Here is a 22,450-nt window from a genome sequence, read left to right on the forward strand (position 1 = left end):
TGAAGAATGTACATAGCACTCGGCTTCTTGAAAAGTATGTCAGAACAACTAAACACTAAGTCAACTTATTTATTCAGATTGTGCATTTATTTTTATCAATTGTCATTTTGTGGTCTTTAAAACTAATAAATATTCTAGTATTAACCGTTTACTTTGTGCAATCACTGAGTGAAATGTGATGCAAATTAATCCAACACGTTAAAGGATAAACTTTTACATGTATTTCAAACAGATTTTGTGTTATATAGTAGTTTGCAGTATCATTGACACACACACACACATGTATCTAATGAATGCTGCCACCAACGGCAAGATTGGTGATTTACAGCTACACGTACATCATAGCATGTATGCATACATATATCATCGTTACAGGGAGAACCATTGTCGGGGGGGGGGGGGGCAGGAGGAAGTGGGTATGGCAGCAATTTTTTCCCATCTCTGTGACAGCAATTTTTTTTTCTACTGACAGGCCTGCATCAAATTATTTTTTCCATGTGCAGAAGCAATGCAAAATTTTTTTCTCGGTTACCAATTTTGTAATGTGCGATTCATAACTATACCTACATGTACATGTCACTGGTTTACAACTAACTTGTTCTGTGTAAGTAACAATAAGTAGCAGTTAACAATCCATGCTTCTATTTAAGATAGATAGCTGGTAAAAAAAATCCATGAGGAGTTGACTGATCCCTTGGCTAACTGACCTTTAAACCAATTTATTATTACCAAACAAAATAATCAAGTTTGAACCAACCTTGGAAAATGCTTCCACTTATTAACAAACTTGATCTACCAACCCACAGTTGATTATATGGTAAACGCAATGTCATACACTTATTTAATATTGATAGTGTTAGAAATCCCCTTCCCTTTATTACTAACAGCCCTTTTCAGGGCCACCACCACATCCTCCAAAAAGAGAACTACCAAGCCACTAAACTATAGTTTCAACAAATAAAGTCTTGAGAATAATCTCCCGATATGGATAGAAGACAATTTTAAAGACAAAAACATGAAACACACCTTAAACACCTTGGTAAATTATAAATAAATACAAGAGAAAATACAAACAATGGTTTTCCTCTAGTAGCCTCTATTTGTAGATGTCTACAAACAAACATGTGGTTGTAGTATGGGCTCACCAGCTTCTCCAGAGATAGCTGACATCGCATTCCACAAACTTGAGTGTCGCATTATTGAAACATACATGGATAAAATATCACTTTGGACACGTTTCAGAGATGTCATATTCATGCTATTCCGTGGCACACAAACTGAACTCAATATTCTGAGTGGAAAGATAAATGAAATGCACCCAACATTAAAATTTTCATTGGTCAGCTCAGAAATGGAAGTGGTATGCCTTGATTTTGTGATTTACAAAGGTCATAGGTTCAAACAAACCAAAAGGTTGGATATCAAGACTTACACCAAACTAGTCTAGTTCCAGTATACAGTATTGATCGTTACGATTTATACAATCAATGTGTGGTTATAGAAACCACATTCTGGTCATCCAGACTACATCAAACCGACTGACAATCATGTCACCCAAATTCGGTCTTTAATGTTTTTTATTAAAGGCGAAACAATGAGGTATGAACGTGCAGTAACGAAGCAGATTTCCAAACAAATTGAAATTCTTCATAAACAAATTGACACAAAGAGGATACAACAAATCAGAAGTGATCCACTTATTAGGTCCATTATGAGAATAGGGAGACTTATCTCCAAAATCGGACACCAACTCAAGAGATTCCTCTGGTCTTCAAAACAACATATATAGTCCCAACATCAAAACGTCTAAACTAAAAGACGCATTAACAAAACATTGGGAACTGCTAGAAAATAATGCAACCTTGAACCAACTCTACCCAACCAAACCAATCATAGCATAGAAAAGAACGAAACAAAAATCTTAAAGACATACTAAACCGAAGTCCTCTGCCTCTAAAAGCAAGACTGAAAATAGCCTTGCTGATCTTAATGTGACTGAAATACTAGCACCTCTGCTTGATGAACAATATTAAATTTTAAGCCAAACAAATGCGAGAACGCTGTCTTGTTAGACATAACTGCGAATGATGAAGGACCCCAACAGCCGGCCCGAAACGTCTTAAAAGAAGGTTCAACTAGGTAACGACCAGGGGACTTATCGCCAATGTCTTCCCTGCTAACCTACCCTAATACCAGGGTCAATAACCTTGACAAACCGGTCACTTGGCTAACTGACCTTTAAACCAATTTAGTATACCAATTTAACAAAATAATCAAGTTTCAACCAGCTATGGAAAATGCTTCTTTTTATTAACAAACTTGAATTAACATTCCTGTGGTTATATGGTAAACTGAATGTCATACACTTATTTAATATTGATGGTGTTCAGAGTCCCCTTCTCTTTATTACCACCCAAATTTAGCTGATTTCAGCACATCACAACAATTTTTTTTTACTTTCTGTCTGTTTGAACAATTTTTTTGGTTTGCCCCTATGTGGTGGTGAGTTATCCAAGTTATTTGTACTGGTCAACCGTTAGACAAAATGCCAAAAGTCTGTACGCAGTTATGAGTAGAAGTGCCAACGTCTACTACTACTCGTAAATGGGTAATGTTGTTGGTGGGCACCACATTACTTCTCCTTACTAAGATATGATTGGTCGAATTTCCTTCAATTCTTAACACTCGTGAAGTACAGAAACCATCCTCCTTGTTCTGTAGCCAAGGAAAATACTTATTTAACATCTCAGGTTACCAGTTTTGAGAATTCAATACATTGCTGTCCTGTAAGTAGTAGAAACCAAAAATACTGTACTCTGATGAAAATATACATAAAACTTTCATTCAATTATTCAAGTATGTAGTGGCACAAGTGGAGTTTATAAACCGTTTACTGAAAGTGAAAATACTTACATAAACCTCAATTAAACTAATATTAATGTTGATGCATTCCCTTGGTATGAAAATACCCCAAATCCTGATTTAAAAATATATAGTATATTAAATGTAGATGCATGCCTTCTGTGATATTACCATTGCATTCTGATTTTGTTAGAACAATTGATGTGTCTAGTATAGATTCCTTGACATTTTTTAAAGAATTTTTGATACATATGAAAAATTGTGTCATCAGATAGTTTATATTTTATAACTTAATACCAGATTTGAGTTCAGTTAATTGCACGGTTACATATGCTTTAGTAATTACAATACTACGGGTGACGTTTTAATACACAGCATAAATCTTCTGGTGTTAGTACAGTAGCTGGCATAGTAGGGGTATGTACTGGTATTCATGTACATTGTATTACATATACCTCAGTTGTCAAGTCTTCTGGTGTTAGTACAGTACTACAGTAGCTGGCATAGTAGGGGTATGTACTGATATTCATGTACATTGTATTACATATACCTCAGTTGTCAAGTCTTCTGGTGTTAGTACAGTACTACAGTAGCTGGCACAGTAGGGGTATGTACTGATATTTATGTACATTGTATTACATATACCTCAGTTGTCAAGTCTTCTGGTGTTAGTACAGTAGCTGGCATAGTAGGGGTATGTATTGATATTCATGTACATTGTATTACACATACCTCAGTTGTCAAGTGATGATTGATGGTGCTTCAGTATGTGTTGAACACTACAAGTAGTAACAGTTAGTGTACACACTCAGCGTGTGTCACTTTGCACTTTCTCTTCAGTCTCTGTCCTCAAGTCTTTGAGTAATCATTTCAAACAAGGATTTCCAAGATGCTGGGATTCATACATATGAGGGCAGTACAGTGTTGCAGCTATAGTTTAGGAACTCTGATAACAAGAATGTGGAAGGCAGGTCAAATAAGTTTTCCATGGTGAGGAAACATAGCACTATAGTTGACATTCTGCATTACAAATCATTCTAAAAACCTCAACCAACAACAAATAAAAATAATTGAGAAACATGTGGCAGTGTATAGCAAACACAATAACTTTTTATTTCACAGTTAACCACGTAAAACACATTCAAAGCCCTAACAATGTATTACTTTACTGCAAAACATATAACATTTTCAATAGAAAGTACACACAAAAATGTAATGATACTTGACCTGTGCTACAAGCCTTCAATCAAAACACAGTCTCCAACTTGTATGTTTTATGGCAAACGTATTGTGCAAATCTGAATGATACCTCAAGATACAACACTTCATATTGCTATTTGACGTTGAATATCATGGAGATATAGGCAAAGGTATGCCCCACTGGGGTTTCATAATATTTTAAAATATCCTGCAAAACTTTGAATACCGTGAGGGTCCAAACTAAACATGAAATACATTTTTAGAATATAAGGTGAAATTTAAAAAAAAAAAAAAATCCTTTCTTTTTCCCTAGAGATTTCACAACAACAGCTTTGTGTGTGTGTGTGGTACTTGTTTCAACAACTACATCACAAGTTGGACTTTAAAAACACAATGGAAGCTCTGATACAAAACATTTGTGGAAGCAACCTAAAACTATATGAAACTAAACAAAGGCAGTTGTGAACACTATTGTTAAATACAAAGTATACACTCATTTTAAAGCTGTCTTATTTATTCTCGGGTACTTCATTGCAGTTTTGCAGCAAACAGACATTTTCAAACTAAAAACTCTTCAGAATGTAAAACTGACATTTCTTGAACTGTAGACAGACTTATGAAAGCTCAATTTCTTTACTTTAAATAAATATGTGTAACAGAAGTGAAAAATTTCAAAAGCTATGATTATGTTTTGCTACACTCTCTATATATACTAAATGTCATGGAAAAAATACAACAAAAATACAGAAAAATGCCAATGGCACAGTAGCACAGCTGTAGTGTTTGGGTAATGACTGGTGACTATAATTTCCAAGGTTTGACAGTATTCTCTTCGTAAATTGATTCCTACACATCCCAGTTGTTACTTTAGCTACTAGATACTATTGACCATTGTTATGGACATCCACAGATTCCCATTCTGGAATGAAGAGTTTGGAACCAAAATTCACATAAGATCTTCTTTGCATACAGATATTTCACCAGGACTACTGAAACTCAGTGTAGTTGTGCTAACGCAAAACACAAAATATAGATTTCATCACAGTGATGATAGAAAATAATGCGTTGATATACAACATTGTGATTAAAATCCGATGTGGGAATACAACTCAATACTTACAGCTTTATTCAACTGTATTTTTTTCATAGTTAGTTTTCTGTTGTTCCCGCAGTGATCACCTTTCCCAGTAGTTAACATTCAAAAATCTCATGCTTTGAATGAGCAAGCTTCTTTCAAGACTGTGTAGGTGTACTGTGGGTATGTGCATATTATATGTGTAGACCTAAAGTCAATGAATTTTGTGAAGTATTAGTAGAGTTTGTCAATCACGTCTTAGCCCATAATTTTAGATTAGGGCAGAGCCAGTGTAGTTTTTGCATTTGATGGTATTGATTGCTTATTTAACAGCCTGCTATATCATTCAACTCAACTTGTTCATGATTAAATCTCATTTCTGGAAATTACCATTGATGAAAGTATGTGTGATTGTGTTCTAGTCCTGCTTGCAAACAGAGTAAGTCACAACTCCATTCAGAAAGGGGGGGGGGGGGGGGGGAGAGAGAGAGAGAGATTTTGTACTTTCAGCATGCTCAGTTTGCTTAGTCGATAATGTAAAGATCATCCTGGTTGGCTAATCAAAGCTGTGAGATTTGAACTAAAGTACCACAAGTACAATACAGGTTCAGATATTGGAAAGGCGATCACTCCCAGAACAACAAAATAAAAAACAAAGCCATGAAAGAAATAAAAGTAAATAAAGCACCTCAATGTATATTCCCACATCTGATTTCAATCAGATTGAGATTACAGTTAACAAAAATTGACAAGAACAAAAATAAACGAACACATTTTCATCTAATTGATCTGAACTAAAAACATGTCAGGCTAGATTGCCATGTAGAATGAGACATGTTTGAAAATAACAATCAAAGCATTGTTTTAAAAAATGGCTCAAGATAGCACATAGTGGAAGTTTTCTGTTGGTTGGTTGGCAGCTAAACGTCTAGCGACTACGACTACGACTACGACTTCTATGTGGACTTGAAGACCTGTCAACAAAGAATACTAGATGTTAGAACCAGATGTAAATTGAAAGTGTTCTCTTGGGTCAGTGTTTCAATAGTTGTCTGACTTCTAGGTCTTAACACATTTTTGACAATAGTTTAATGCTAGTATGCTGTGTGATTAGTCTAATGTTTAATCTTTTATCTTGTTTCAATACTTTACATTTGTTGATTATGAGTTCAATATATTTGACTTCTCTGTTTATGAGCTGTGTAAGGAAACACTACATAGAAGAAGTAACGACAGTTGGTGAACATTTTCTGTGGCTGTAGGCAGCTAATAAACACTCAATGACTCATTATAGTTGAAAATCTACACCAACAAGCTTTATAGGACACATGCACTTTGTTATAATCAATATGCATACCAAATAATCTACAATTTGAAGATTGCACACATATGATATTGCCTAAATATTAGAAAATTATGCACATAATCCATTATTCATTAAAAGAAGCTAAATCAACAAGCTTTGTCAGTTACATCAACATATGTAATAAAATTATAAATTTAAAGCTTGATTCTCAAAATGTTGCATAATTAAATCTATAACTTTGGTAACATTGTAGTAATGGACTGGACATCAAATGATTGAGAGAGTAATTGTACAACTACAGAGTAGGACAATAGAAAATATGGTTATTTACCTTGATGGGGAGCGACGTCCACGACCTCGGGAATGGGAACGTGATCTTGACCTAGAATACGATCTTCTACTGCGGCGTCTAACAAAATGTAAAGACAAGGGCAAGACTTAGATTATACTAACTATATACATAACAACTGATGTACAATACGGCCAATGTACAATACAACCAATGTACAATACGGCCAATGTACAATACAACCGATGTACTACACTACTACCACTGTAACTCTCCTTGCTTTGTTTAGTTTCAATATCAGAAATATACTCTTGGCACTGCAATACAGCAGGTTATTTTTTCTTCAATATACAGTAACATTGACATGACGCATTACTTACCTTTCATAACTCCTGGAACGAGACCGGCGGCGACTGCGTTTATCATCATGACTGTAGAAAAGAAAAGATTTGATTTAATGTATGAAGTTGATTTTGGATTGACACAATTTATTTAACATTAGGAGAATTAAAGTATGGGTATTGAATGTATCAAATGTTTGGCCAAGGTCACCAAATGAAGTGCTTATGTATTTGTCCTACATAGTAAAAATTGCAGGCTTGATTAATAGATTAACCCTCAGAGGGTTGTATGCCCACATGTACCCTTACCTGTTTGCTGATTAAAAAGAGACTCCACAACACAACATTACCATGTCTCATTCATTCTGATTTTATTGCTATAAGGAGTGGTTACAACTAAACAATGGATATATGAAATCTGATTTTCATTTCATTACGCATGATATAATCTATGACAAAATTACATCAGATGTAGTAAATCTGTACTTTTGCAGTGAATTATACACATTTTTTTCACAAAAATCCCAAGTAAAGGCTGTATGGCTCTATTTCTCATTTCAGTTTTATCGACAACACAAGGATTTATTTCCGCCGTAATCATATCATAATTGGCATAGGCGACAAACAGCTTGGAATAATCTAAAGTCTGAATTTCAGGACCAAATGATAGGTTTACTCCAATTGACATGCCTGGATTCCCAACGTAGTGATTTTTAATGATCTTTCACTTCACTTTCTACCTCACTGTCACACGATTCTGTATAAAAAAATTCCCTATCTTATTTTCTCCAGAATCTAGCCTTCAAAATCAACTTCGTTGTCATCAGAATCAACGAAAAGATGAGCCAAAAATCCTCTATGGTCACCATTTTAAAATCAGTGTGGTAGTTTATAGATTCAAATTAGAGGAGTGACAGTATGGACGGTCATGTGTAATGGGTTTTTCTGCCATTTGACTCACAATCTATGTTACTGTCTTTCTGATTGCCATTTTCCCCTGCCCAAGTGACACTTGAGACAATACAAGTTTATGTAAACAAAAAATGTATAATACATTTTCCACGCAGGCACAGTTGTCATTTAAACATAATATTATGTTATCTGTGTACTGTAATGTTATGTTATCTGTGTTCTGTAATGTTATGTTATTTGTGTTCTGTAATGTTGTTATTTGTGTTCTGTAATGTTATGTTATCTGTGTACTGTAATGTTATGTTATCCGTGTTCTGTAATGTTACGTTATCCGTGTTCTGTAATGTTAGGCTATCCGTGTTCTGTAATGTTATGTTATCCGTGTTCTGTAATGTTACGTTATCCGTGTTCTGTAATGGTATGCTATCTGTGTTCTGTAATGTTATGTTATCCGTGTTCTGTAATGTTATGTTATGTGTGTTCTGTAATGTTATGCTATCTGTGTTCTGTAATGTTATGTTATCTGTGTTCTGTAATGTTATGTTATTTGTGTACTGTAATATACTGTTATGCGTGTTCTGTAATGTTATGTTATCCGTGTTCTGTAATGTTATGTTGTTATCCGTGTTCTGTAATGTTATGTTATCAGTGTTCTGTAATGTTATGTTATCCGTGTTCTGTAATGTTATGTTATCCGTGTTCTGTAATATTATGTTATCCGTGTTCTGTAATGTTATCAGTGTTCTGTAATGTTATGTTATGCGTGTTCTGTAATGTTATCCGTGTTCTGTAATGTTATGTTATGCGTGTTCTGTAATGTTATGTTATCCGTGTTCTGTAATGTTATGTTATCCGTGTTCTGTAATGTTATGTTATCTGTGCTCTGAGGGTTAAGTGGTTGGCTCACAGAACTATGGAGATCGGCCAAATTCATAGATTTGACTTTGAAAACTATCAAAGTCAAAGGTCAATGTTTAACAGGAAACTCATCTACGATAACACCTGGTGTCCATAGAGGGGCTAAAAATCTAACGTTTGTTCTTACTAGTAAGGACTTCTACTTCGACTTCTCCTGTCAGGGCTTCTACTTCTGGAACGACTCCTATCATAGCGGTACCTTGAACTTGAACCAGAACCCCTCTCATAGTAACCCCTCCTAGATGTTCTCTCCTTTGAATGCATCTGGCCAGGTGCTGTAAACAAGCAATGCAATTACATTCATGAATATAATTTGAAGTGGCCATATGGATGAGGATTGGGTATTTATTTTTGGAATTTTAATTTACAAAACAGTTTTATCATTGCTTCCTACTTGAAACAACATAGAAACAACACAGACTAAGTCTGTGTCAGTGCAAAAAGCTGGTGTGTAAAAAGTTTGCTACAATAACAAAGATTTGACATATTTATCAATTTTCTGCAATTTATTGAATTACAACCAAGTATTTGGGATATGTTGTTTCATATTGATTTATCAAGAAGGAAAGCCATGGTAAAATACCAAATCCTCATCCATATGGCCACTTTAACATTATAATGCATTCAAATTCAATAACTGCATATTTTCTTTCTGGCTCCTTTATATATAATTGCTCATGTCCATCTTGCAATGGGCCAGGGAGTTTTGCCAATTTACAAGGTCAAGGTCACAAAATTAAGTGATGTGCATATGCACTCTATAGTGTTTGACATTTGTGCTATGATTGGATGAAATTAAGAGACAAGGGTATCAGGAGAAATAGCTGAAATGGACGAGGGACATGGGTCATTCCTATAATTACTCGTAATAGGAGCTAAAATGCCAATTATCTGAAGTCACAAGCAAAACTAGGATGCGTACTTACTCTTCCGATCTCCCTGGGCAAACTGAATGTCTAGTTCCCTTCCATAAAATCTGTAGTGGTTTAGGTTATACTTGGCATCCTCAGCATCTCTGATGTCTTCAAATGTAAACTAAGTTAAGGATTGGACAAACTTGGACAAGTCCTAGTTGATTCAGGGTTGGAATACATAATTTAGTCAGGTACAACTCAGACAATGTACATGTACATTTGATGGTCTTAGCTGCATCAAATTCAGGTCAAATCAGGAAAACAAGAATTGGGGACCTGCTGTCTATTACCACTACAGAGCATGATACAGTCGCAAGACTACGTCTATGTGGAATACAAGTCAACAATATTGACATGATTTTTTAATTTTCTAATGACATTCAAGTGTGAGAAATGTTTGAAAATTGTAGGCAAGTAAATTAGTTCTGACCAAAGCTGACTTTTGAAACGGCAACAATAAACACTAATTTTCTCATTTTACATTCAGTAAAATCGGGTAATTTTGTCAAAATTTTTAATACTGAACATAGCGATATTCAGGGACTCTTACTTTATGATCATATTCAAAATTCAATCATACGAAATGTTTGTGAAACCATGTTTGAATATTTTTAAGGTAAATGTTTTTATTCATTTGATTCAGTTTTGACTGCTACATTGTCAAGCAGCTTTGCCTGATTAGTTTGGTGCTGAACAAACTCTTTCTTGAAATTTTTGGTTGAATATAATTTTTGAAAAGTTTTAGATATGCAAGACTCTCCCCACTTTTTGAGGAATTCTTGTCTTTTAAATATATCCCACTAAACTATGGTTTGAGTAGAGGTATCGCTTCAAGATGAACACAGAAAGATACAAAAATCGTGACTACCAAGTTTTTGTTGATGTCGCTTGGCTAGCACCCAAACAAGACTTGGCTTTCAGACAACTTGATCGATACGATAAACCGTTTTTGATTTGATGGCACTTGACTTTGGTCACCATTCTGAATTGGCCCAACTTGACTGACAACCCCCTCTGTAACTTCACTTCACTTTCACTTGACAGCCCCCTCTCTCTTTGATGCAGCTTGGACTTGAGGCTTGATCTTGATCAAGTCTGACGACATTTGGCTATACCAATGGACCTGAACTTGACTCTTTACCGTACTTGGACTTGATTCTTTGCTTTCTTTTAACCTGACCTTGTCATCACTTCAATACACTTGGACCAATTTGAGCAGATTCTTTAGCACTTGAACTTGACTCTTTTCACTTTAAAACTGATTTTGCCATCGCTTCAATACACGCACCAATTTTCAGTAGATGCTTTATCACACTTGAACTTGACTCTTTTCACTTTAAAACTGATTTTGCCATCGCTTCAATACACGCACCAATTTTCAGTAGATGCTTTATCACACTTGAACTTGACTCTTTTCACTTTTAACCTGACTTTGCCACCACTTGAATACACGCACCAATTTTCAGTAGATGCTTTATCACACTTGAACTTGACTCTTTTCACTTTTAACCTGACTTTGCCATCGCTTCAAAACATGGACCAATTTGTGGCTTTACTTGCGCTTAAATTGCTTGAACCTTGGGCACAAATTACTTGTACTTGACTTGATCTTTGACCCTTGATCTTTGACCTTTTCCTTGCCCAGAGGTATGATCTTTGCTTTCTATAAAGAACAAAATTACAGTTTTCTACGTCAGTACGAGTAGTTATCAAAATGAAAGCAAGACTTACCTTGTATGTAGAGCAATTTGCAAATACTTAACTAGGAAATTTAAATATGGTATCAAAGTTTGAGTGAAGATATGGCTAGGCTTCATTCACTGTCAATTTAAGTGTGAACTATTTCAACTCATTACCAAGACACTGCATTACCTAGGGTAAATGGACTCTAGTACAAAGAAGCTAACTAAAGCATGACACTGTTGCAACAATAACAGTGAAAAGACACTGGCCATATTGTTATGACTATTGATATTTGAAATACATGTGGCCTGGTCTTTGACGCACATTACTTTGTGAAGGATATTGTACATATGCGAAACCTCTTGGTCTTCTGGTGTAATAATCCAGTGGTACATAGACATCTGTTATGGGCCCATATTTACCAAAAAGCTGCCTCATCTCCTCTGGTCTGTGTATCAAAGTAATTGCATGTCAATGCTGCATGTTATATAACATGTCTCTGTACTTTAGCCAATTCGCTTATCAAGTAACAAATTCACCATCAGCTAATACCACTTCAATTTGCCGTACTATACTGCATACTGAATAGTGTATAGTTTGACAAAGCCAAAAAATAGAGACAATGGCGTCATAGCACAACTCTATAGTTTCTGATAATTTAAATAAAAATGCTTATCAACATGTCAACCCATCATTGTTTTTAGCCATGCAATATGCACTATCACTTTACTGTTGCTATGAACAGTATCTTAGGTCCTGCATGGTTTCAGGTTGTTTTTTTTATCTACTTGTCAATCTAGCCTGTTGTTGTGCTGTATATTACATACCACCATTTGGTTGTTGCTATGGGTGTGGTCTTGTCACTAGGTGTGTACATGTATGTATTCACTTTTATGAACCTGGTCTGTTATTGACCCATGGCCACACCTGCCCATGGTGAGGTACTGCAGTAAATTGATCTGGGAACCTCTGGTACCTCCGGTATCATTATAGCTAAAATGATGTAGGCTTGGTGTTTCACTCATGGAACATTACGTTTTTGACACAAAGATAGACTGTAGACATAGTTCAACTCAAGACTAACAATAACAGAGACACAATAAACACAGCAGGATCCTTTGCCCAATCTCACTGAACACTGATAAGCATTACTATTCAGTAAAAACAGGCTTCTAATGAAAACATTACACATGGACTTGATGATTTTAATGGCTGCAATTGTTTACTTTCTAACTGATAATCAACATTTTAACTTGACTACATTGTATTTCTACATCTTCACTGTGCACGGCATCTACATAATTGATTCTATTGCATTAGAAGTAGTCTGAGGGTGTGTATTAAATGTCATATCACATAAATGAAACACCAAGCCACATCATTTTACCTGTATATGGCTTACTGGCCTTTAAAAAAACCCAAGCATGTTTACATCCATACATACACACAGACACTTTGCCATGCCTATAGCACTCACTGTGACTCAGTTGTGCAAAAAACTAAATAAAATGAAAAACTAGCACTACAATTATCACAGCTGTTGTTTAAGATGCCTACAAGCAGCACAAAACAATTAAGTCAGCTGCTTCAACATTTCAACACTTTCTATTGGTCAAGAACATTCTTCACCTTTCATTATCATTTGGAACAGTTCTCAGATATTTCTAAAGTGACTCAATCATAATCAAAAGTTGTTCATGCAAATAGGTCCCTAGTCCAAGAAGGCCCTGACTTGAGTACGGAATCAAATATATTTGGTTGGTATGACCCCATTCTCAGTCAGAGATCCAAGTGGTCTTAAACTTGCAATCAAACATCGAAGCCGAAAACTTTTGCATTCGGCAACGATTTTCTCCATGTAAAATAGGTAATCACCATACTTCTTGACCAACCTCTGTTAAAAGGCAACTTGTCATTGATTTCCTGTCAATTTTGTGAATTGCACAGCTCAAGAAAGACAAATTTTCTCTCCGAAAGCTGTGAATGATAAGGAGCTGTTGCGCCCTCCTTCACTTATTAATGTGGGTAATTAGAACAATACATTTCTATTATACATGTACATGATCATATGGGTGTGTGGGGGCTTGTCAGTGAACGAGGGCCCAGTATAAATTGACCTCATTATTCATTTGAATGCATGTTTGCAAGTTTGAAACCACTTGGATCTCTGATTGATAACAGAGTCATACTGACCAAATACTGACTATCTGACTATGTACTCAAGTCAGTCTCCCCTGACTAGGTAAACTCCAACTGTTATAATGATGTAAACAGTCCCGACCTGAGAAATATACCATATTTGGACATTATGTAACTGCCTACAATAAACACTAACTTGTCATTGGTTAGAATTCTGTGATCAATAGATTAACAAAGACATGATGTTAATGACTGTTGTGGGTGGCTGTGATTGAATTTTACATTTCATCTCAGGACCTCATTGAGCTAGATATAAAGAGAGATCTAAAAGATTTGATGAAGGATAGCACTAGGCAAAAGGAGAAATAGATATAGAAAGTGAACACCTGATGTCAAATCAAGAATGGTGGTACACAAAGGGGAAAGCAGGTGAGAGCGTATGAAGACTCAATGAATTAAAGATCCACAAACCCCCATCCCATGACTGGTTCACCCATTTGCCCCAAAATGTCCACACCCCAATAGTGTCTTACCCTAAATGTAATCCACCTATTTCAAGTGCGCCAGCAAAATGCTTTTGCACCAATTGCAATAGCTGCAATAATTGTAGTATTTGCTGTGATTTTGAGGGCTTTTTCATCTGTTTTTGTGCCTTTTTTCATTCCGATGTTTAACCCAAATCAAATGCTACAATTCCTGTAATGCAAATAGACAAAACCACATTGAAAACGTGAGCAAGATGTCAGCGTACTGCCCATTTCAAAATGCTGCATTCATTGCTACATTTGCCAATTTTGACGGAATTGGGGTACCTCTGAACACTTCTTGGGTCTTGAAGGCTCCGTAATTAATGTTGGCGTTAGGAAATGTCTGATGTTTTGCCAGGTAAGGGTAATTTAGCAGAAAAGTCTGCCCAACTTTGCAATTCAGAGCTGAATCTCTTCTAGTTACATTTGTGTTACAGGAATTGTAGCGTTTGATTCGGGTTAAACATCGGAAGGAAAAAAAGGCACAAAATCAGATGAAAATGCCCTCATAATCACAGCAAACACTTCAATTACAAAATTACATATCCAGTGATCAAATATCAGTAATCTATCAAATATTTTATATGTACTCATTTTATATCTCTTGGATAGTAGTTGCTGGCAAGATAAAAAAAAATGTTAAAATTGGAACTTTTCCAGTTCGAAGTGTAATTTCAAACAGCCCACCTTACAAACCCCGCCATATTTGATAGCGACCGTCCACTGCAGCATCATCCGTGAGGAGGAAGCCTGAAATTTACTGTTGAACTTGTGATTTCGTGATTTTTGGTCATCCGAACTGGGACTTTTGTAGCCACGGTGAGACAAAATTACTAAATAGTATATTTATTGCTCATATTTGACCACAGAGCGTGTTAATTCTTTAGTTACCAGCATTTCTGGTAAGCCTAGTGTTCACGGCTGTCTCATGCCGTGCGGGCCGCGGGACAGAGAAGGAAGGGACGACTCACTCCACATGCAAGCAAGACTACATGAACATTATTTACCACATGTTAATTTGAAATTGACGTAATCAGTTTGTATGGTGACGGAAACTTAAACTTACGGCTTATAATGTTCACTTTAACTGGACACATTTTGAGTAAATATGGGCAACTACAAAACGAAACCCTGTAAACAACGCACAAGCACTCAAACTTAACCAATATATACAAGATGGCCGCCTATTAATCTCGCGCGTAGCAAGAGCTAAATATTACAAACTGGTAAATGAGACCAAAAGAGACTGGCCTGACGCTCAAAGTTCTTCATCAATTCGTCTACAACCTTGCTTAGACTGTAAATTGGAAATTACCTCGTCCCGTCGGGCACATTTCGAATGTACAGTGAAGTATTTGGTGGTCTGCTCCCAAAACGTGACATTTTGCTGCTCTGCGGTGTTCGTTGAAATGCACTCTGGGTAAAAGCGCCACCTACGGACTTCGGAGGGTGTTTTTTTTTGCACGTGTACACCGTAAAACAAACAATGAACAATAAATACTTGTAAGCACTACACTTGTAAGCATTACACATTACCTTACATATTGAGTTACATTATTGTTTATATCTGTTGGGTTTACCAGTGTCAACGATGATATACTAGTATTTTTTCTTTGTTTACAGTTTTCAATATCAAAGCTAACCCAGTACCCATCACTGCAATCAAAATCTGAAGTTGGAATACGGCTCACTGTCAGTTGCGGATAATTTGCTTCAGTCTATTTCCTTCGTGTATCCACACACACACACACACACACACACACACACACACACACACACACACACACACACACACACACACACACACACATATGTTTGTTTGTTTGTTTGTTTGTTTGTTTCGGGAGTGAGCGCCTCTTCCCATGGAACAAAAAATCAACGAAAAAAAAACGGCAATGTAGAAGACAGATAAATCGGGGGGGGGGGGGGTACAACTCCCACAGACGGCCATACATGATACAGCTGCAGATTGATTGATTGACTGTATTTGGCAAATATATATATATATATATATATATATATATATATATATATATATATATATATATATATATATATATATATATATATATATATATATATATATATATATATATATATATATATATATATATATATATATATATATATATATAACTCGGTGAGTATCAATCTGCTAAGACAGTGCTCTATACCGCAGTGGCAGAGCGTAATAGTTTTGGTAGTACTGGAACTCTTTCTTGGGTGTAACTCGGAGTTTCACGCATATTGCGATCATCAGACACTCAGTGTCTGATGATCGCAATATGCGTGAAACTCCGAGTTACACCCAAGAAAGAGTTCCAGTACTACCAAAACTATATATATATATATATATATATATATATATATATATATATATATATATATATATATATATATATATATATATATATATATATATATATTTGCCAAAACTACAAACTAAAACGGATATATACAATACGACAGCTACAATACGCATGAAAGACAAAACAGATACATCACTAAATACCTTTGCCGAAGATGACACAAACAAGTTTTAACAACTAATTATTTCCATTGAGTTTGTGGTCATCTAGCAGAGAGAGTAGTAACCCATGCCCAGGGAAACAGTCCCCAGACATGGGTACTTTTTATAACTACTAACCTTTGATTCAGTCAATATCTATAATTAGTGCTTTCATAATAGAAAACTTCAGCCTATCAAAAAAGTCCACGTCATGATGTCCACGTGCACCTTAGACCACTATAATAGTGGTCTGAGTCCACACGGACAAACTACATAGTGTACATATTCGGACTATCAGTCGTTCGTTACAAATGACATGTACATACCAACTATCATCTATCATCGAACCATTCATTTAAATAATATTAAATATCTGTGCAAAATGAAACAGGATCCTATTACGACATCACACGTAATATTATCTTGAAACAAACATGCACATTCAAGGGCATCACACCGATCACTTACAAAACGTGTACGTCTATAAGAAAGAGTATAAGCAAATAATTCACTATTAAACCAATATAAATTTATAGGCCCGGGAAATACTTCTATCACTATTAAATTACTGTAACAATAATTAGAAACGTAAACAATGCATACGTCAAATTTCATATAATGTTATATATAAGTTGACAATAACAATTATATATTATTACAAAGGCTATTCGAACAACAATCCCTGCAAAGCACCTAGTTAATTAGTTTACATGTTTCTACATGATGAACCGCGCATCAAAGACTTCAGTTAGTCAGCGTGGCTCAACAAATGTACATAACATTTTATCAAATATTAAGGGTTTAAAGTATCAAGTGTCCTTGTCAGAAAGTATACCATCAACAATATACTAGTACCTCATTTATTTACAAATATAATGTCAAGATCTCTACAACAGTGCCCTCTAGTGTTGGATAATGTACCAAACAGGTCACCAATACCACACAGGATCAGTGGAAATATGACATAAATTATGTAACAGGTTAGGTGGGATGGTTGGAGTTGTGGAGATGTAACAGGTTGGGTGGGATGGTTGGAGTTGTGGAGATGTAACAGGTTGGGTGGGATGGTTGGAGTTGTGGAGATGTAACAGGTTGGGTGGGATGGTTGGAGTTGTGGTATGTAACAGGTTGGGTGGGATGGTTGGAGTTGTGGAGATGTAACAGGTTGGGTGGGATGGTTGGAGTTGTGGAGATGTAACAGGTTGGGTGGGATGGTTGGAGTTGTGTGGTATGTAACAGGCTGGGTGGGATGGTTGGAGTTGTGGAGATGTAACAGGTTGGGTGGGATGGTTGGAGTTGTGGAGATGTAACAGGTTGGGTGGGATGGTTGGAGTTGTGGTATGTAACAGGCTGGGTGGGATGGTTGGAGTTGTGGAGATGTAACAGGTTGGGTGGGATGGTTGGAGTTGTGGTATGTAACAGGCTGGGTGGGATGGTTGGAGTTGTGGAGATGTAACAGGTTGGGTGGGATGGTTGGAGTTGTGGTATGTAACAGGCTGGGTGGGATGGTTGGAGTTGTGGAGATGTAACAGGTTGGGTGGGATGGTTGGAGTTGTGGAGATGTAACAGGTTGGGTGGGATGGTTGGAGTTGTGGTATGTAACAGGCTGGGTGGGATGGTTGGAGTTGTGGAGATGTAACAGGTTAGGTGGGATGGTTGGAGTTGTGGAGATGTAACAGGTTGGGTGGGATGGTTGGAGTTGTGGTATGTAACAGGCTGGGTGGGATGGTTGGAGTTGTGGAGATGTAACAGGTTGGGTGGGATGGTTGGAGTTGTGGAGATGTAACAGGTTGGGTGGGATGGTTGGAGTTGTGGTATGTAACAGGCTGGGTGGGATGGTTGGAGTTGTAGAGATGTAACAGGTTGGGTGGGATGGTTGGAGTTGTAGAGATGTAACAGGTTCGGTGGGATGGTTGGAGTTGTAGAGATGTAACAGCCTGGGTGGGATGGTTGGAGTTGTGGAGATGTAACAGCCTGGGTGGGATGGTTGGAGTTGTGGAGATGTAACAGGTTGGGTGGGATGGTTGGAGTTGTAGAGATGTAACAGGTTGGGTGGGATGGTTGGAGTTGTGGAGATGTAACAGGTTCGGTGGGATGGTTGGAGTTGTGGTATGTAACAGGTTGGGTGGGATGGTTGGAGTTGTGGAGATGTAACAGGTTGGGTGGGATGGTTGGAGTTGTAGAGATGTAACAGGTTGGGTGGGATGGTTGGAGTTGTGGAGATGTAACAGGTTCGGTGGGATGGTTGGAGTTGTGGAGATGTAACAGGTTCGGTGGGATGGTTGGAGTTGTGGAGATGTAACAGGCTGGGTGGGATGGTTGGAGTTGTGGTATGTAACAGGCTGGGTGGGATGGTTGGAGTTGTGGACATATAACAGGTTAGGTGGGATGGTTGGAGTTGTGGAGATGTAACAGGCTGGGTGGGATGGTTGGAGTTGTGGTATGTAACAGGTTGGGTGGGGTGGTTGGAGTTGTGGAGATGTAACAGGTTGGGTGGGGTGGTTGGAGTTGTGGTATGTAACAGGCTGGGTGGGATGGTTGGAGTTGTGGTATGTAACAGGCTGGGTGGGATGGTTGGAGTTGTGGAGATGTAACAGGTTCGGTGGGATGGTTGGAGTTGTGGAGATGTAACAGGTTCGGTGGGATGGTTGGAGTTGTGGTATGTAACAGGCTGGGTGGGATGGTTGGAGTTGTGGTATGTAACAGGCTGGGTGGGATGGTTGGAGTTGTGGTATGTAACAGGCTGGGTGGGGTGGTTGGAGTTGTGGTATGTAACAGACTGGGTGGGATGGTTGGAGTTGTGGTATGTAACAGGTTGGGTGGGATGGTTGGAGTTGTGGAGATGTAACAGGTTCGGTGGGATGGTTGGAGTTGTGGTATGTAACAGGCTGGGTGGGATGGTTGGAGTTGTGGTATGTAACAGGCTGGGTGGGATGGTTGGAGTTGTGGTATGTAACAGGCTGGGTGGGGTGGTTGGAGTTGTGGTATGTAACAGGTTGGGTGGGATGGTTGGAGTTGTGGAGATGTAACAGGCTGGGTGGGATGGTTGGAGTTGTGGTATGTAACAGGCTGGGTGGGATGGTTGGAGTTGTGGTATGTAACAGGCTGGGTGGGATGGTTGGAGTTGTGGTATGTAACAGGTTGGGTGGGATGGTTGGAGTTGTGGAGATGTAACAGGTTGAGTGGGATGGTTGGAGTTGTGTGGTATGTAACAGGTTGGGTGGGATGGTTGGAGTTGTGGTATGTAACAGGCTGGGTGGGATGGTTGGAGTTGTGGAGATGTAACAGGTTGGGTGGGATGGTTGGAGTTGTAGAGATGTAACAGGTTGGGTGGGATGGTTGGAGTTGTGTGGTATGTAACAGGTTGGGTGGGATGGTTGGAGTTGTGGTATGTAACAGGCTGGGTGGGATGGTTGGAGTTGTGGAGATGTAACAGGTTAGGTGGGATGGTTGGAGTTGTGGTATGTAACAGGTTGGGTGGGATGGTTGGAGTTGTGGAGATGTAACAGGTTGGGTGGGATGGTTGGAGTTGTAGAGATGTAACAGGCTGGGTGGGATGGTTGGAGTTGTAGAGATGTAACAGGTTGGGTGGGATGGTTGGAGTTGTGGTATGTAACAGGTTAGGTGGGATGGTTGGAGTTGTGGAGATGTAACAGGTTGGGTGGGATGGTTGGAGTTGTGGAGATGTAACAGGTTGGGTGGGATGGTTGGAGTTGTAGAGATGTAACAGGCTGGGTGGGATGGTTGGAGTTGTAGAGATGTAACAGGCTGGGTGGGATGGTTGGAGTTGTGGAGATGTAACAGGTTAGGTGGGATGGTTGGAGTTGTGGAGATGTAACAGGTTGGGTGGGATGGTTGGAGTTGTGGAGATGTAACAGGTTGGGTGGGATGGTTGGAGTTGTGGTATGTAACAGGTTGGGTGGGATGGTTGGAGTTGTGTGGTATGTAACAGGTTGGGTGGGATGGTTGGAGTTGTGGAGATGTAACAGGCTGGGTGGGATGGTTGGAGTTGTGGTATGTAACAGGTTGGGTGGGATGGTTGGAGTTGTGGAGATGTAACAGGTTGGGTGGGATGGTTGGAGTTGTGGTATGTAACAGGCTGGGTGGGATGGTTGGAGTTGTGGTATGTAACAGGTTGGGTGGGATGGTTGGAGTTGTGGAGATGTAACAGCCTGGGTGGGATGGTTGGAGTTGTGGGGATGTAACAGGCTGGGTGGGATGGTTGGAGTTGTGGGGATGTATCAGGTTGAGTGGGATGGTTGGAGTTGTGGAGATGTAACAGCCTGGGTGGGATGGTTGGAGTTGTGGGGATGTAACAGGTTGGGTGGGATGGTTGGAGTTGTGGGGATGTAACAGGTTGGGTGGGATGGTTGGAGTTGTGGAGATGTAACAGGTTGGGTGGGATGGTTGGAGTTGTGGAGATGTAACAGGCTGGGTGGGATGGTTGGAGTTGTGGTATGTAACAGGCTGGGTGGGATGGTTGGAGTTGTGGTATGTAACAGGTTGGGTGGGATGGTTGGAGTTGTGGTATGTAACAGGCTGGGTGGGATGGTTGGAGTTGTGGTATGTAACAGGCTGGGTGGGATGGTTGGAGTTGTGGCGTCTTAATTTAGTCTATAAAGAAGAGAGAATTACATACAGCCTCAGACTTTTCGTGGTCTGAGATATAGCTGAGAGCAAAGTAGCCAGGGAAAAAAATAGTTTTAAAACTCAGTGAGTGAATTGATCAATATCATACACAAAATAAGTTATATTGCACCACTAAAATTGATCAATCGATCAATCATTCAACCAAATAATAAATCAATCAATAAATCAATCACTCAATCAATTACATGCTCGCTGACCCCTGTGGTTAGAATTGTGGGGAATCCGATGTAGTAGGCTGGGTGGGATGGCTGGAGTTATGGGGGGATGAGTGAGCTTTGTCTCAAATTTTCAAGGGTTTCCCATTCCATGGAATAGAGGGGTGCCTTGAATTGTCTATGGCATTTCATTCTATGTGGGGGTGGGGGGTTATGTCTTGAACTGTCAATGGAATTCCATTCCATGTGGGGGGGGGGGGGGTTACATTATTTGGAATTGGGAACATAATTCCATTCCATTCCATTCAGGTGGTGGGGTTATGTCTTGAAGTGTTAATGACTTCAGTTCTTTAAAGAGTTGAAAATTGAGATAAATGATGTAGGAGTAACATTTGATAATTCATGACGAGACAGGGATGTGTAATTAGTACACCTGTCACACAAGACAGGGATGTGTAATTAGTACACCTGTCACAGAAGACAGGGATGTGTAATTAGTACACCTGTCACACAAGACAGGGATGTGTAATTAGTACACCTGTCACACAATCACTTCTCCAGCAAAATAGATTTATTGATCGCCATTACAAATACTCACACCAACACCACTATCTAAGTCAACTGGTCAGGCGTTACATTGTAAAAGTGACACTGAAAGCAAAAATATGTACATAACAAAAAGCAATGACTTTATCTGACAAGGATGAATTAAATACCAACTATAATTAATTTACAAAACAGAACATTTATTTCATGCGCAAATAATTTGTTTATGGTCACAAAAAATGAAACTAACAATGATAACCTGGTGTATGAAAGTGATAAATAGATTATGCTAATATAAGATCAACAAATATATAATGCCAGAATGAAAGCAACAAATATATTATGCCAGTATGAAAGTGACAAATATATAATGCCAGAATGAAAGTGACAAATATATTATGCCAGAATGAAAGTGACAAATATA

General features: G+C 38.1%; 1 protein-coding gene across 1 annotated transcript; it reads right to left on the reverse strand.

Moving 5' to 3' along the window:
- Window positions 1-3,987: 3,987 nt before the first annotated feature.
- LOC144437227 (uncharacterized) lies at window positions 3,988-15,564 on the reverse strand. Its single transcript, XM_078126125.1, is given in 7 exon segments — window positions 3,988-6,111; window positions 6,775-6,852; window positions 7,113-7,163; window positions 9,019-9,178; window positions 9,830-9,933; window positions 11,844-11,948; window positions 15,482-15,564. Coding segments are annotated over 7 exon segments (612 nt in total). The 5' UTR covers window positions 15,550-15,564; the 3' UTR covers window positions 3,988-6,065.
- Window positions 15,565-22,450: the final 6,886 nt, after the last annotated feature.

This window comes from Glandiceps talaboti, chromosome 7 (genome assembly GCF_964340395.1).
Source record: "Glandiceps talaboti chromosome 7, keGlaTala1.1, whole genome shotgun sequence".
Lineage (NCBI taxonomy): Eukaryota > Metazoa > Hemichordata > Enteropneusta > Spengelidae > Glandiceps > Glandiceps talaboti.